Source organism: Suncus etruscus, chromosome 7 (genome assembly GCF_024139225.1).
Source record: "Suncus etruscus isolate mSunEtr1 chromosome 7, mSunEtr1.pri.cur, whole genome shotgun sequence".
Classification (NCBI taxonomy): Eukaryota; Metazoa; Chordata; class Mammalia; order Eulipotyphla; family Soricidae; genus Suncus; species Suncus etruscus.
Genome location: NC_064854.1, coordinates 97,347,289 through 97,364,717, shown reverse-complemented (window position 1 = coordinate 97,364,717; position 17,429 = coordinate 97,347,289). Strand labels below are relative to the sequence as shown.

Genomic DNA, 17,429 nt, shown 5'->3' with positions numbered 1-17,429 from the left:
CTCCCCACACCCACATGCCACATCAAGTGCTGGGGATTGAATCGTAGGCCTCACACATGATACATGTAAGGCATGTACTTGACCACTGAGAGCTATAAGCCTGTCCTTTTGGTAGAAAAAATTATAATTAGTCAGTTAAATTTATCTGTTTGGTTTTAGGACCATACCCAGCAGTGTTGTGGGTAGAGGTCACTCCTGGTAGTGCTCAGGGAACTAAATGGTACCTGAAGTCAAAACGGGGCTCCTGTATATAAGCATGATCTTAGCACTTTGAACTAGCTCCATGGTCCTGGATTCAGTTTCAAAGATTCCAATTTTGTCAGAAATATCCAAAGCATCCTAGCCAGGAATCTGCTGAACATATGTTTTCTCTCCATCATGTCTGATCAGCGGGTTGGCTTGGCTGTGCCAACATCATTAGTTTCTTCACAATCTTGACTGATGCATGTTGGACTTGCCAAGCACAGGTATCAGTATTTTGTCTTCTATCTTCTTCACAGCTGACCTGTGGTCAGGTGGGACTTAATGATGGCCTGAGATTAAGCTGGTTTTTTGGGGGGAAGCGAGGTGTGGATTTGTGCAGCCTTCGAGCAGCCACTAGAAGAAGAAGACCTACAGATCTTTTCTGTGAGACTCAAGAGGTCTTTCTAGCCTTCTGGCCTGCTTCTTTGTTATTTTGTTTTTCTTCATATTCTGAAATTTTATTTGCAGAGTAAGTTTATTTTCAAAGAACGTAATGTAAATAATAACAAAAATAATTCATCTAACATATTTCAAGATATCACAAAGACATCAAAATATCTTGAGAGGCCGGCGAGGTGACGCTAGAGGTAAGGTGTCTGCCTTGCAAGTGCTAGCCAAGGAAAGATCGCGACCGCGGTTCGATCCCCCGGCCTCCCATATGGTACCCCCAAGCCAGGGGCAATTCCTGAACACTTAGCCAGGAGTAACCCCTGAGCATCAAATGGGTGTGGCCCAAAAAAACAAAAAAAATTTTTTTGAAGAGAACAGCTTAATTTTTCAGGGTGGGGAGTATTTAAATGGTACTAATTAAAAAAATTATTTTCCATGATGAAACTTTAATTTCCATTATACAGATTTCAGAACATTCAATTAAATCTGCAGGGCACCCAATTATATTGAGATGAATAACATTTACAATTTAATGAAGATGTCAACTTTCACCCCTTAGTACTTATTTAGACATTGTTCTAGATATCTAATCTTTAAAATGTGGTGTTACTTTATTATTTGTTCAAAATTTTGTATGCTATGCCATATTAGGAGTTTCTTTTTTTTGTTTTTGTTTTTGGGCCACACCCGGTAACACTCAGGGGTTACTCCTGGCTATGCACTCCTGGCTTGGGGGACCATATGGGACACCGGGGGATCGAACCTTGGTCCATCCTAGGCTAGTGCAGGCAAGGCAGGCACCTTACCTCTAGCGCCACCATGCCGGCCCCTTATTAGGAGTTTCTAACATGCTAGCCGCTTTCTCGTCTGTCAAAACGTTCTTCTTTGGTTTTTGAAGTTTATTCTTTTTTCTTTGTTTGGTTTTGGGTCACACCAGGCAGCACTCAGGGGTTACTCCTGGCTCTACGCTCAGAAATCGCTCCTGGCAGGCTCCAGGGACCATATGGGATGCCGGGATTCGAACCAACATCCTTCAGCATGCAAGGTAAATGCTTTATGTCCATGCTATTTCTCCGGCCCCTGGAGTTTATTCTTTTTTTGGGGGGTCACACCCGACCACGCTCAGAGGTTATTCCTGGCTCTATGCTCAGAAGTCACTTCTGGCAGGCTCAGGGGACCATATGGGATGCCGAGATTTGAACCACTGACTTTCTGCATGCAAGGCAAACGCTTTACCTCCATGCTATCTCTCCGGCCCCCTGGAGTTTATTCTTAATCTGGAAGTCCTTGAAGCACCATCGCATTCCCTATACCTACTATATACCCCAGGTCCTCTCTCAGCATTACTCTACTCAATCTATTCTCACAACAGCTTTTGAACAGACAATTGTTACTTTTTTTTTTTTTTTTGTCACACCTGGTGGTGCTCAGGGGTTACACCTAGCTCTGTGCTCAGAAATCACTCCTGGCAGGCTTGAGGGACCATATGGGATGTTGGGAATCAAAGCCGGGTTCGTCCCAGGTCGGCTGCATGCAAGGCAGCTGTGCTATCACTCTGGCTGTTACTACCTTTTTTGTTTTGCTTTTGTTTTAGGGTCACACCTGGCGATGCTTAGGGGTTACCTGTCTTTGCGCTCAGAAATCGCTGCTGGCAGGCTCAGGGGACCATATGGGAATCAAACCACTATCAGTCCTGAATAGGCTGCAAACAAAGCAAATGCCCTACCACTGTGCTATCTCTCTAGTACCTGTTACTATCTTTTAAGAAAGGGCAACTGGGCCCTCAAAGCTGAAAAGCACTAGCCAAAGACCAGAGAGTGGGTAGTTGATTAATCCTGGTCTAGTAGCAGGGAGATAATTTAAAGGACTGGAGTATGTGATTGGCAAGCTGAAGTCCTGGGGTCCATTCCCAGTACCTTACAATCCTCTGAGCATTAATGGGAATAATAATCATGTCCCTCCAGATGTGATCCCCAAACACAAACAAAACAAAGGATCTTGGGTCTCCACTCAATTTAGCTGATCTCATTCATTATGTGTTTGCCTCCACAATGCCGAAAACAAGACAAGCAACTAGGACTTAAACCCTGAAAGTAGGCTGATGGGGTTTGGTACCTCCTATCTTGCATTCAGGAAAAACTTCAGTTTTGGGGTATTTTGTTTTATGGACAACAACTGACTGTGCTCAGATATTCCTATCTCTGTACTCAGAAATCACTTCTGGTAGGCATAGGGGATCATATGGGGTGCTGGGGAATGAATTTGGGTCTGCAGAATGCAAAACTTTGCCTGCAGTATTATTGCTCCAGTGTCCAAATTCCTTCTGGGGTCTGATCCTATATGACAATTCAGTGAAGATAAGGAGCCAGTGTGTGGCTCACACCATTCATCAAAGCCCTCCACACATCACCCTGGCCTGGACATTTCCCAGCTCTGAGACTGGCATGTAGGTAAGGACCCCAATAAGGACACTGCTGCAAGATCTCTGTCCTTTCAAGGTGGACAAAGTTTTTTTTTTTTAAAGCCAGAGAGATAGTATTGTGGGAAGGATGCTTTCCTTGCAGGTACCTGACTAGGGTTTATCTCTAGAACCACATATAGTACTCAAGCCCTATCAGGAGTGATCTTGGGGTACAGCACCAAGAGTAACTCTGAACACTGCTAGCTGTGGCCACAGAACCAAAAGAATAAATAAAGTCGGGGAGGCTGGAGTAATAGTACAGTAGGCAGAGTGCTTACCTAGCATGTGGCTGACCCAGGTTCTATTCCTGGGATAGGGAACATATATTGGGGGACACATATGGTACCCTAAAAATCTCCAGGAGTGATCCCAAAACTCAGAGCTAGGAGAAAGCCCTGAGCACTTCTACATGTGGTCCCCAAAAAAAAGATTGTAAAAATAAATAAATTCATTTACTGATGCTATCAGGACTGATCTCTCAGCTCTGATGGTCCTCTCTCTGCTGAGCCCAGCACAAAATGAAGTGCTTAACACTTCATTCTTTGAATTTCATTTGCCTGACATGGTGGTATTAATATACCCTTTAGCTCCAGTTAACAGATGAGGAAACTGAGGCAGAGTGCGCTCAATCCTAGATATTAGCATCCACCACTACCCCCTTTAACCTGCTGCAGGAGAGGGGTCCTGGGAGCCTGCCCTGAGCACTCACATTCATCAGGTCATTGAGCTGGTTGTTGCCCAGTGAGAGCACCTGCAACTTAACGAGGCAATCCAGAGAGTCGATCTTGGTGATCCGGTTATTGAATAAGCTCAGGTCCTCCAGATTCACCAGCGTGTCCAGCCCCTCAATAGCCTCAATGTTGTTGAAAGACAGGTCTAGAAGGCAAGAGGGCTGTGAGGGTCTGGCAGTGGTAGGGGTGGGTGACTGTCCTAAAATACTCTCCTATGGGCTCTGTGGATTTTTGTGAACAAGCATCAAGACATCTGTCTGAGAACTCTGCCTGACAGTCTTCTGGAAATTCTTATTTTCTAGACACCATGATTCTATTCCTGTTCTCTCCAGTCCTGCTACTCATCTTCCTAGAGTGATAATGTGGTTATGGTCTATGCTGCCCTAACCTGAAATGGAAATGCTGGTACCAAACAGTGTCCCCTGGGGTAGGGAAAACAGTGGCAGATTGTCTATTCCTTCTCACCCAAAGGGGTTCTGCAAAGTTTCTTATCTGCTTAGTGGTTTTCAGTTAATTAAATGTGTATGTGGGGCCAGAGAGAAAGCACAGTGGGTGAGGTGCTTGCCTTGTACACAGCTAACCTTAGTTTGATCTCCCATACTCCATATAGTCCCCTGAGCCCAATAAGAGTGATCTCTGCGTACAGATCCAGGAGTAAGTACTATGCACATCTGGGTGTGGCTTCCCCCCCCCAAAAAAAAAAAAACCAAAGAAATATGTATATGGACATCCTCTGATAAGAACCCAAGTGGAAATTTTGAATTTTTCTCCATGAGTAATGGAAAATGGAAACTCAAAAAGGCTTAGCAATTGGCCCACAGTTAGAGCTAACTATGGTGATGGCATTGGATTATATCCAGGGCTTGTCTGTAGACATAGGGCATGTCAGGTTCTTCCATCTTGTTGCAGGTCACCTAGATCCCTTCCAATACCACCTAATCCCAAGTGTCATATTTTTGGGAATAAAAGGTTTTTTTTCCATTGTGGGGATGGCCACCCCATACTGGGTCAGCAATGGCAAGAGACCCAAAATGGGATAATTAGGAGTCTGGAAATATAATCATGATTGCTGCAAAACATTACATTTAAAAGGTTAGTTGAAAGGCTGAAGATAGTACAGGGATAAAGATACATGCTTTGGGGGCCCGGAGAGATAGCACAGCGGTGTTTGCCTTGCAAGCAGCCGATCCAGGACCAAAGGTGGTTGGTTTGAATCCCGGTGTCCCATATGGTTCCCTGTGCCTGCCAGGAGCTATTTCTGAGCAGACAGCCAGGAGTAACTCCTGAGCACCGCCAGGTGTGGCCCAAAAACCAAAAATAAATAAATAAATAAATAAATAAATAAATAAAATACATGCTTTGTATATGCCAATTTAATTGCTGGCACTACTGGGAATGACCCCTGTGTACAGAGCCTGAGTACCACTGTGTATGGTTGTCCCTAAAATAAAAGGTTGAGAGGCCAGAGAGATACTTCAGGGGTTAATGTGCTTGCTTTGCATGTGGAGTCATTGCTCTGCATGATCCCTAGAATTATATATGGTCCCCTGAGTATTGTCAGGAAGTACCCATGTGTACAGAGGTAGAAGTAGCCCATGGAAGGCCGGAGAGATAGCATGGAGGTAGTGCATTTGCCTTGCATGCAGAAGGATGGTGGTTCGAATCTCGGTATCCCATATGGTTCCACAAGCCTACCAGGAGTAATTTCTAAGCATAGAGCCAGGAGTAACCCCTGAGCGCTGCCAGGTGTGACCCAGAACCCCCCCCACCAAAAAAAAAAAAAGAAGTAGCCCATGGATACCACCAGGCATGGCCCAAACACCTGTCCTCCCAATAGAAGGTTATTTGAGAAGTCATTTTATCCACATCTTGATTAGGCACTTCTTCAGAGGAGTACCAAAACCCTAAGTCACTGTTATGAGAAAACAGCCTAGAAGGATGGTAGAGATGTGGGTTCTAGAGAAGTGGAAAAGTAGGTTTGCATCCCAGATCTGCTTGATCTCATAGCTTTGAGCATCTGTGGTGGTTTCCTGTAAGAACTCAGCTCCTGGGGCCAGAGTGGTAGCACAGCGGTAGGGCATTTGTCTTGCACATGGCTGACTCAGGACAGGGGTTTGATCCCCGACATCTCATATGGTCCCCTGAGCCAGGAGCAGTTTCTGAGCGCAGAGCCAGGAGTAACCCCTGAGTGCTGCTGCGTGTGGTCCAAAAACAAACAAACAAACAAACAAACAAAGGGAGATCTGAAAAATTGGTGGTGGAAATCTTGCACTGGTGAAGGGGGGTGTTCTTTTTTTTCTTTATTTTAATTTTTTATTTTTATTTTTATTTATTTATTTATTTATTTTTGTTTTTTGGGCCACATCCGGCGGTGCTCAGGGGTTACTCCTGGCTGTCTGCTCAGAAATAGCTCCTGGGCAGGCACAGGAGACCATATGGGACACCGGGATTCGAACCAACCACCTTTGGTCCTGGATCGGCTGCTTGCAAGGCAAATGCCGCTGTACTATCTCTCCGGGCTCTTAATTTTTTATTTTTAATTATGAGAACAATGATGCAAAGAGGACAAGGTAAAGTTACAGTGAAAGGACAATCGCCCATAAACAGAGTTCTCAGAAGAAATCCCTTTGCTGATGCCTAAATATTGAACTTACAAAGAACATTAAGAAAAATAAGGCTGAACCCATGTACAATTACTTTGTCCACAAGTCCACAGATTGTAGTACATTATAACATTTCTTAGCAGTACACAAAGCAACCTAAAGCCATGAGATTTATGTGACTCCTTAAACATTGAAGGCATAGTATTTTTTTGTATTTTCATGCACATGCATATTAGTTTAAGTTAACATCAAAAGTTTGAGGTTTTTTTTAAGGGTTAGTCAAAAGAGCACAGTAAAAATGGTGTTAGAGTGGCAAATATTGTTTGCATAGGCCCACCAAAATATGGGGGACATGGAAATGAAAAGCCTTGGTTTAAATACAAGGAGACCCTACTCCTGAAGTTTCCTGGCATAAGATCAACTCTAGGCTCCAGGCAAACTAGTTTATTTAATCCAAGTCATTGTCTATAGTGCTAATACAGTTTTATTTTTTACGAAGTCTCTATTGTTGGCATCAGGTATCTGTATTAAAGATCCTGGAATCTGCACATCCTACATTGAAGTCAGGCTGGTGTGGAGTATCCTCTAGTTTCACCTCACAATTAAGGGGCAATACAGAAAGCCCTGTCCAGTAAACAGGTCATTGTTGTAGTTAAGTCTTCTCAGTGTTAAGGGAAGTCTCTTTTGAGTAGGTCGATGTCAGAGCAGCGGTAGGGTCTTCCCTGGTAGAGGATTGCCTCCAGTTGATGTTATAGACAACCTTGGATGTTTCGTAGATGTCTTCCCTGGATTAGGGGTGAATGGAGAAAGCCCATTCTTCTGAGGTTGTGCCAGGTCTTTATGTCAATGTTCAGGGTGTAAGGTCCCATTGCACTACAAGATTTGTGTGTTCCCATCTCTATTAGATAAGAACTTATTTGTATGTATAGTATTTTCCCATTTTAGTGTGCCTATGCAAACAAAAATAAAGCCACGTGGCATTATCAGGGTATATGGGGGCGTAAAAACACGTCCAACAATACCCATGACTTGGTTCAAACATAAGCATTAAACTGAGGGACTCTTTCACCAAATTCCCTATTGAACAGTTCACAAAGAGAAGAAAAGATAAAAAAATAAGCAGGGGGGGGGGAAATTTTCACTGTATAAGAAAATATTCAGCAAAAGTTATAGCCATCAAAGAAAACACACATAAAATGTTGAAAAGACATATGTGTCCTTTTTATGCCTTTTGGAATAGTTGGGTGGGTGTTAACTCCAGGGCACCACTTTGGTCTGTGACTTAGGACTCTACAGTACTTAAGTTAAAAAGGGTAAATGTGGAGTAATGATGATAGAGGGTAAGAGAGTTAAAGAGGGGCCCGAAGAGATAGCACAGCGGTGTTTGCCTTGCAAGCAGGCGATCCAGGACCAAAGGTGGTTGGTTCGAATCCCGGTGTCCCATATGGTCCCCCGTGCCTGCCAGGAGCTATTTCTGAGCAGACAGCCAGGAGTAACTCCTGAGCACTGCCGGGTGAGGCCCAAAAACCAAAAACCAAAAAAAAAAAAAAAAAAAAAAGGGTTAAAGAGAAAAATGATCTTTTGTAGAGGTATGCAAAAGGGCAGAGTACAAAATGGATATTCTGCATACATAAAACCATAATTCAATTATAGTGAGTACTATTAATGTATCTTGTGCATTTTTTTTTGAAAATATAGACTGGTAAGAGATTACCAGTGACTGCTTCAAGAAGCTGGGAGGCCGGAAGTTCAGAGCCCACACCCAGACCCTCCCTAAGGAGCCGAGTGGGGAATGGGGGAAAGCCTAGGGTACTTTCAAGCTCGGCCAAGGGACCCACCTCGCTGGCTTGCCCAGGCATTCGGCCTGGGGAAGCCCTGGAGATCTGGAGCAAGGCGGTAGAGGGGTGCTGGGGTCACCCAAGTCCCACACAGGGGGGTGTTCTTTACATGACTGTAATCATACAACAGCAATCATGTTTGTAATCACAGTGTTTAAATAAAGATAATTTAACAATTAAAAGAAAACAAACAAAAACTAACGAACAAAGAAGAACTCAGAACTCAGCTCCCTTTTGTAGCTTGAGAGGTAGGAGTACCCCCTAACTCCCCTCTAATACCCCCTCCCCACCTTCCACCATCACCACCACCACCAACCCCCCACCCCCTCCACACACACACACACACACAAAGAAAGCACCATGAGGAGTGAGCCTTTGTATGCTAGGCAGTGTGGTGGTTACTTCTGGTTTCAGTTGACTGGTGAGGTCCAAAGTGATCACTCAACCTGAGTCCAGACAGGTCCAAAACACAATAGTCCCATCTCCCCTGTAATTTGGGAGGTTTGACTAATGGGAGCAGAATATGCTGTTGGAAGTGTCCCCAATAGCTCTGTCATGTTTTGTTCTGCATAGGTCCAGACTTTTTTTCAGTGTTCTTTTCCTGCTTCTGGCAGACAGAACTTCTGTGGCATCCCCCATTCATGCTGGATTATGGCCATAGAGGCAATAACCTCAGGAGGGTGCCATGTTGGATGAGGGAAGAGTCACAGGGAAGGGTCTTACCAAGCCAGACCAGGTGTGTGAGGTTCTCCAGGCCCTCAATTTTCTCAATAAAATTATTGTCCAACTGTAGCTTCCTCAAGTTCTCAAACTGCCAGAGGTTGTCTATGCAGAGGATGTCTGAAATAATCAAATTAGATGCTCTGACTGCTTCCACCTTGATTATGGGTGAGAGTTCTGTATTGAATCAGACAACTAATGCTGCCTATATATACAAAGCCCTCATCTCAACTTACTTCCTTGTCCTCGAGTGCATAAGTACTCTGTCAGTGTGAGGCAAGCATCAAGGAACCCCAAGTCCATATCTGTCCTGGTAGGTCATGATCCCGTCTGGGATCACAAAATGACCTAATAGGCCCAAAGGGACATGGGCACAGTATTTGATTAGTCTATACAGCCAGCTATGTAAGGAGGTCAAAGCACCCTAGTGCCCACACAGCTTCACCTCTACTCCAGTATTATGGAGAGACTCTTCTGCACTTGTCTTTATGGGATAAATTATTTTCCTCCCTGTGTTGGCCAGAGGAACTGATTGGGACATATAGGTCTTCATCAGTTTCTTATAATGCTGGTTCCCCCCTCACATGGAAGGCAATAGCTAGCATTCTAGGAATTCTCAAAAAATGTTTATTACTGAAAAACAAGAGCTGCATAGATAACAGAGTTGGTGGGCTACTTGCCTTCCAAGTGGATGACCTGCGTTTGATCTCCGACTCATATGGCTTCCCAGATGGTTCCCTGAGCACTGCCAGGAGTTCTGCATAGTCCTAGACTTTTTCAGTGTGCTTTCCTTGCTTCTGGCAGACAGAACTTCTGCATCATCCCTCACTCATGCTGGACTATAGCCATGGAGGCAATAACTTCCTGTGTGCAGAGTCAGGAGTAACCCAGAACATTGCTGGGCGGGTAGCCCAACACCCAAACCAAACCCAACCAAACTCACCCTCGGGCACAGGATAGTGTCAGAGGCCTGCTTCTTCCTTTTGTGGGGTGACAAATGGAAATAAGGTGCAAGGTAAGGATGCTCTGTTCTCCTGCTATAGGTAGGAAGGATGGTCATTCAACCAGCTCAGCCTTTTGGGAGGTGATTAAGTCACCTTTAGAGGTGTATTTAATGGCTGAGCCCTTTGACCTGTTATTTCTCTATCTGGCATCTGTCTTTACTTGCATATGACTTACTTGCATATGTGACTGAAGAAGTCATCTAGGTCTCAAGCAGTGGAAAGAATGAGGGGACAGGAGCCCAACAAACACAAAGGCAGGTGCCTGATGCCCTTGAAGTCCCTCACCTCAGATTCCTGAAGAAAGTTTTCAGGTTGCCTAGCCAGCTCAGTCCCTTTGCTTATGATGGTTTCTGTGACTGACAGCCAGAAAAGTCAGAATAACGTAAGTTTAAGTAGGCATATATTGTACTTGCACAGTCCAAGAGGACTAAATGTGTCTCCCAGATTTTTGTGAGAAAACAACTACATATAGTTGTTTATATGCCTTTTTAGTCTATATTTGCTTTTATAATAAATTCCCAAAATTACCAAATTAGAATGTGCTTATGAAAAGAACATAAATAATACAGAAAAGTGGTAAAAAATAAAACAACTTTGGGGCTGGGAGACAGCTTTAAGAGTGCATACTTTGGGGCCAGAGAGGTGGTGGTAGAGGTAAGGCATCTGCCTTGCAAATGCTAGCCTAGGACGAAAAGTGAGGTTTGATCCCCCAGTGTCCCATATGGTCCCCCAAGCCAGGAGCAAATTCTGAGCACATATCCAGGAGTAACCCCTGAGAGTCAACGGGTGTGGCCCAAAACCAAACCAAACCAAAACAAAACAAAACAAAAAAGTGCGTACTTTGTGTGCAGAAGTCTCAGGTTTGTTCCTTGATACCTTATGATCCCTATAAACATAACTGGGAGCACTAATCTGAGAGCAGCCCCTAAGTACTGCCAAATGTGATCCCCAAAGAGTTTTTGTTTGCTGGAGCTATTTCTATAGCAAGTAAGGTTCTTGCATTGCATACAATCAACCTGCATTCAATCCCTTGCATTCCATATGGTTCTCCCAAGTCCCAATCTGTCAGAAATGATTCCTAAGTGCAGAACCAGGAGTAACCCCTGAGCACTGCCAGGTGTGGCCCCAAAACAGAAACAAACAAAAAAAGTGTGCCTGGCAGTTTCATTATTCATTCCAGCTTTGCCAAAGGTATGTGAAATGGGAGTGATTAAACAGAATTTTCCCCCCCTTTTTTTCCTTTTCTTTATTTTATTTTTTGGTTTCTGGGCCACACCTGGTAATACTCAGGGATTACTCTTGGCTCTATTCTCAGAAATCACTCCTGGAATAAAAAAAAATCACTCCTGGAAGATTCAGGGAACCATATGGGATGCCAGGGATTGAACATAGGTAGGCCGCATGCAAGGCAAAACGCCTTACCCTCTGTGCTATTGCTCCAGCCCTTTCTTTTATTTGAGGCAGAGAGTTACATTCAGAGAACTCAGGGCTTATTCTGGCTCTGTGCTCAGAGATCATTCCTAACAGGCTCAGAGGACTACCTGGGATGCTGGGATCAAACATGGGTCAGCTGCTAGCAAGCCAAGCTCCCTACCTACTGTCTATCGCTCCAGACCCTGGTTAAGCAGTTTTTCTGATTTTTAAGGTCTGCCTTTCTACTAACTCTGAATGATCTGGTCCTGCCTCTCTGGGGGGTTCTAAAACTAGGTGGGCCTGGAGTGTGAATCCAGCTCTCTTTTTACGTGTGTAGACTTACCAGAATGTCCCTTTCTAAGGCAGGACCCAACATCACTGCAGGATCTCAGCCACCATCTATGCTGGTCCAACTTGTTTGGTTGCCTGAGCCTCACAATCTTTGACTAGGACCCACATCCTACAGACACTCCTTCCCTTCCTTGAGGTGGGTGCTGGAATCCTGTGTGCTCTGCCTAGCACAACTGCATTCTGGCTTTTCCCTTGGCATTTTTCCTGTTAGAAAAGTCACAGCAATATACAAAAGTAGGCTGCATCTGACAGCTCTAATTGAGTAACCATCATGCTAGCACTATCATGAGTGCAAATTTCTTTCTCAACAGGAAAATAGAATCTGCCTGCAGAGGCGCCATGGGTTACTAGCCTAGCAGCGTGGTGCCTAGACCACTGCAGCTGGATGCCTTGCATTAACCACTGGTCCCCTCAATTCTCCAACACCAGAGATATCTTTTGAAAATGTAAGTTCTATTCTGACCCTATCCTCAGAAGGGAGTCCCTCAGAACTTTCTCAAAGCTCCTGGTTCTCTCACCATAAAAATCAAACATTTTGGGGCCGGAGCGATAGCACAGTAGCAGGGCATTTGCCTTGCATGCAGTCAACCAGGATGGACCAGGGTTCGGTTCCTGGCGTCTCACATGGTCCCAGAGCCTGCCAGGAGCTATTTCTGAGTGCAGAGCCAGGAGTGACCCCTGAGCGCTGTCGGGTGTGGTCCAACAACCAAAAAATAAGCTTCTATTTTATTGTTGTTCTCCCCCCACACACACACATACACACATACACATACATACACAATTAAAAAAAAGGTCAGGGCCGGGCGGTGGCGCTGGAGGTGAGGTGCCTGCCTTGCCTGCGCTAGCCTAGGATGGACCGCGGTTCGATCCCCGGGCGTCCCATATGGTCCCCCAAGAAGCCAGGAGCAACTTCTGAGCGCATAGCCAGGAGTAACCCCTGAGCGTCACAGGGGGTGGCCCAAAAACCAAAAAAAAAAAAAAGGTCAAACATTTTCTCTTGGTTCCCAAGGCTGATGCCAACTGACCACTAGAGCACACACAACTAGCTTCAGGCACTGGCAATTTCCTTTGTCTTAACCACTTTCTCCAGATTCCCTTCTGACCCTCCTTTGCCTCCTTCTGGCCTTTGCACAAATATAAACCTCTGACCACTTGATTAAACATAAACATAAAGCCCCAACTCCTGTCCCCTCATCCTTCTGCACTGACTCACCAGCTTTCCAGAATAAGCCAGCAAGTGAACAAACACACACACTGTCTATCCTGGTCCTCCTGGCCAGTGCCTGATTCATGTGTGGATACAAAGACTGTGGAGCTCAGTCTTATCCCAAGCCATGTCTTCCTGCCAGGCCTGCCATTCCTGAAGCCCCTGGCCTCAAAGCCCTCTGATTTTTTAGCCCCTCCTTTAAAGTAGCTTTCCTCCACTGGTGCACAGTTCCTGCCTGGCTTCTAAACTCCCAGGAACCCAGGACCCTCTGTTGTGGGAAGAGCAAGGCCCCTTTGAGAGTCACCTAGATTTGGAGTGGGAGAGCTTTATCCTGGTTCCTGTTCTTCTATTCAGAAGTAGGCAGTTATGGATATGCAAATGTTCTTAATGCTCAATAGAAGCTTTAAAATGGTCTGTGCAAAGCCAACTGCCTGTGTGTGATTGGAGTGACAACAAAGAGTGTGAGATTCTGGACTCACAACCTAAAGAATGCTAGCACCTCAACCTAGGGCTGGATAAGCACTGTATTGGAGGAGAAGGAAAGGGAGGAAAGGGAAGGGCAAGAGAGGGAAGGGAAGGTGAGAAAAGAGAAGGGGAGAGTAGGGGAGGGAAAGGATAAACAGAAATGTAGAGGAAGGGGAAAGGAAAGGAAGAAAAGTGGGGAAAGGGAAGGGAGCCTGAAAGGGAAGAGGAGTAGAGGAAGAAAAGGAAAGGGGTGAGGGAAGGGAAAAGGAAGGAAAGGTGGGGAAAGGAAGGGAAGAGATAGGAAGAGAAGGAAAGAGATGAGGAAAGGAGGGAAGTGGTGGGAAGGGGCAGTGAAGGTGAAGGGGTGATCCTCTATGCTACTCTTATACCTTCTCACTCAGACAGGCCCTAAGGTTGTGTGGGTCTTAACTCATGTACTCCAGAATTCTGGGGCTAGATGGTGCCTGTGCTTCTTCCCATCCCTTCCCATACTCACTCTGGAAGTCCAGCCGCAGGGATAGGACATCTTTGAAGAGGATGCCCTCTTGTCTGGCCAGTTGCCCGGCCTCGTCCTGGGGGCCCTGATCCGACACAGCCTGCTTGAGCAGTTCATCATCTATCACCTTCGGCTCAATCCAATTGCATATCCGGTTCATTTTCCCTGCAAAAACAACATGTTCCTCTTCTATGATCTGGTTTTCCCTCTGAGGACAGATTTGGTTGGGGTCCCTTAAGGAGTAATAGAGCAGTATGGCAGGCCATGGAAACCAAAGTCTGCCCATTCCTGTCCTGTCCCTTAACCCACTACATCTATGGGTTAGCATGTCGGTACCAAGGTTGGTCCCTGGCAGGTATCTGAGTTTGTCCACAGGGGTATCTCCCATGGTCACACTGTGAACCCTGACACACTAATTTCCTTAGCCTCCGGAGCACAGCATCCTCTGGGTGCCGCTTTCCAAGCCTTTAGCTTACTAGTTTACTTCCTTTCTCTTTTTTTTTTTTTGTTTTTGTTTTTGTTTTTGAGTCACACCCAGCAGCGCTCAGTGGTCACTCCTGGCTCTACACTCAGAAATTGCTCCTGGCAGGCTGGGGTACCATATGGTATGCTGTGATTCAAACCAACGTCCTTCTGCATGCACAGCAAATGCCCTACCTCCATGCTATCTCTTTGGCTCCCTCTTTTGTTTGCTCCTCAACATGTGCATGGTCTCCCAGCTGGTTTTGGAGCAAACTCTGGTCAGCTGTGTGCAAGACAAACACTCTACCTACTGTATTATGGCTGTAACCCTCTTTGTGTTTTTAGAAGAAATGTATTTTATTATGGGAAGTTATTCTTAATTCTGACCTTAAAACTTTAATTGACTCTTCATTGCATTTCATCAATGCCTGGCAGCTGTGACAGTTCAAACTTGTTTTCAGTCCATCCAATGATCCCTGTATGGTATATTGGTATATAACTATTATACATGCATATGCACACAAGGGCAGGATTTGACAATTTACTTCACCTGTCTAAACTTTCTTTTCTTTTCTTTTCTTTTTTTTTTTTTGGTTTTTGGGCCACACCCTGTGACGCTCAGGGGTTACTCCTGGCTATGTGCTCAGAAGTTGCTCCTGGCTTGGGGGACCATATGGGACGCCGGGGGATCGAACCTCGGTCCGTCCTAGGCTAGCGCAGGTAAGGCAGGCACCTTACCTTTAGCGCCACCGCCCGGCCCCATTTTCTTTTCTTTTTTTTTGTTTTCGGTTTTTGGGCCACACCAGGCAGTGCTCAGGGGTTACTCCTGGCTGTCTGCTCAGAAATAGCTCCTGGGCAGGCACAGGGGACCATATGGGACGCCGGGATTCGAACCAACCACCTTAGGTCCTGGGCCGGCTGCTTGCAAGGCAAACACAGCTGTGCTATCTCTCCGGCCCCCTGTCTAAACTTCCTAATTTCTATTTATAGAAGATGGATGAGCCCTTCTTCCAATACTTATCTAAAATTATGTTTAGGCCACACATGCAATGAGCTTATGCAAGATGTATTATAAAACAGATGACTTTGCCTCTGTCTCAGACATTAATAAAAGCCATAAAATATTTCATTATGGGAACCAGAGCAATAGCTCAGCGGTAGGGCATTTGCCTTGCATGCAGCTAACCCAGGACAGATAGTAGGTCGAATCCCGGCATCTCATATGGTCCCCTAAGCCTGCCAGGAACAATTTCTGAGTGCAGAGCCAGGAGTAACCCTTGAGCACCGCTGGTGTGACCCAAACATCAATAAACAAATAAATAATATTTCATTATAAACCATGACACATATTTATTTTGGGCCACACCCGGCAGTGCTCAGGGGTTATTCCTGGCTGTCTGCTCAGAAATAGCTCCTGGCAGGCACGGGGGACCATATGGGACACCGGGATTCGAACCAACCATCTTAGGTCCTGGATCGGCTGCTTGCAAGGCAAACGCAGCTGTGCTATCTCTCCGGGCCCACCATGACACATTTTTAACATGTAAACTATATGAACATGCACTCGGGAACTTGACCTTTCTAGGGTGACACATCTGAGATCTGAAAGATGTCAAGGAAAAAAGTAAAGGGTCCTGAGGTGAGAAAGAATATTGCATTTTCTAATTTGGCAAAAGTATTCTTTTTTTTTTTCTTTTTTGGTTTTTGGGTCACACCCAGCAACACTCGGGCTATTCTGGCTCCAGAAATCGCTCCTGGCAGGCTAGGGGGACCATATAGGATGCCGAAATTCGAACCACTGTCCTTCTGCATGCAAGGCAAATGCCTTACCTCCATGCTATCTCTCTGAGCCCTACTTTGGTAAAAGTATTCTAAGATTGGAGTCATAGTCATATCCTAAGAGACCTAAGAAGCTCCAGAGTATAATGATAGCATTCATGTGATAATATTTGAACATTAAGAAGCTCACTTTGGCTATAGAACTAAGAACAGCAAAACTTGTAAGGTGAGAGATGGCCAGTATGAAGTCAGATGTAGATGTGAGATGTCTGGAACTCTTTTTTATTTATTCACTTATCTATTCATTCATTTATTTATCTGCTTTTGAACCTCACCTGACAGTGCTCAGGGGTTACTTCCTGGCTCTGCTTTCAGGAATCATTCTTGGCAGATTTAGGCGACCATATGGGATGCCAGGGATCGAACCCAGGTTGGCCGCTTTCAATGTAAATGTAAATGTAAATACCCACTGTGCTATTGCTCTGGTCCCTGGAACTTTATTTTTATGTAAGACTATTTATTTTCAGTTTCAGATAGGAAAATGGGTATAGTTACAAAGGTTAAGTAACAAGTCCAAACTCACATATCTAATATATGGCAGGAATATGATTCAGAATCCATTTTCTTAATGTACCCTGGTACTATCACTATGGACAAGTCATAGGCCACAATGTTTCCCATCGCTAGTCTGGGTCAGGAACAAGGCACTAACTCTCCTTCTGTAAGGGAATCTTACCACCCACCCTGGGTTCTGGTGACTTGCCTGAATTGGTGAAGACCAATGTAGTCAGGGGAAGTAGCAGTTTTATACCACTGTTCATAAAGTCAGTGCCTCACAGTGGAAGTTTCAGAATTGTTCTGGGAAACAACTGTAATCAACTGAATCTAAAAATTGTAGCCGTGGATGGCCATGAATTAGAAAGAGAAAAGTAACAATTTACCAAATCTTACGTGACTAAATAAATTCATTATTAAATTAAATTACATCTGAGCTCTGGAAGCAAGAGAAAAGGGAGTCTTAATGCACTAATTTCTCAAATGTAAAAAAAAATTTTTGGGTCATCCCAGCAGCCCTCAGGGGCTACTGCCAGGTTACTCCTGGCAGGCTCATGGGACTATATGGAATGCCAGGAATCGAACCAGGGTCCCTCCAGGGTTGGCCACGTTCAAGGCAGATGCTCGACTGTTGTGCTATTGCTCCAGTTTCTCAAATGCAAAAATTAAGGTCGGGGAGTGGGGGGAGGAAATTGTCCAAAGTCATAGAGA

General features: G+C 45.0%; 1 protein-coding gene across 1 annotated transcript in view; it reads right to left on the bottom strand.

The window, feature by feature from the left end:
- Positions 1-14,083, bottom strand: part of DRC3 (dynein regulatory complex subunit 3) — a 43,616-nt gene extending 29,533 nt beyond the window's left edge. The window contains exons 1-3 of the mRNA XM_049777018.1: positions 13,923-14,083; positions 8,990-9,106; positions 3,804-3,970 (exon numbers count right to left, since the gene is read on the bottom strand). Of these exons, the coding sequence (XP_049632975.1) occupies positions 3,804-3,970; positions 8,990-9,106; positions 13,923-14,082 (444 nt within the window). The 5' untranslated portion in view covers position 14,083. The remainder of the gene's footprint in view (positions 1-3,803; positions 3,971-8,989; positions 9,107-13,922) is intronic.
- Positions 14,084-17,429: the final 3,346 nt, after the last annotated feature.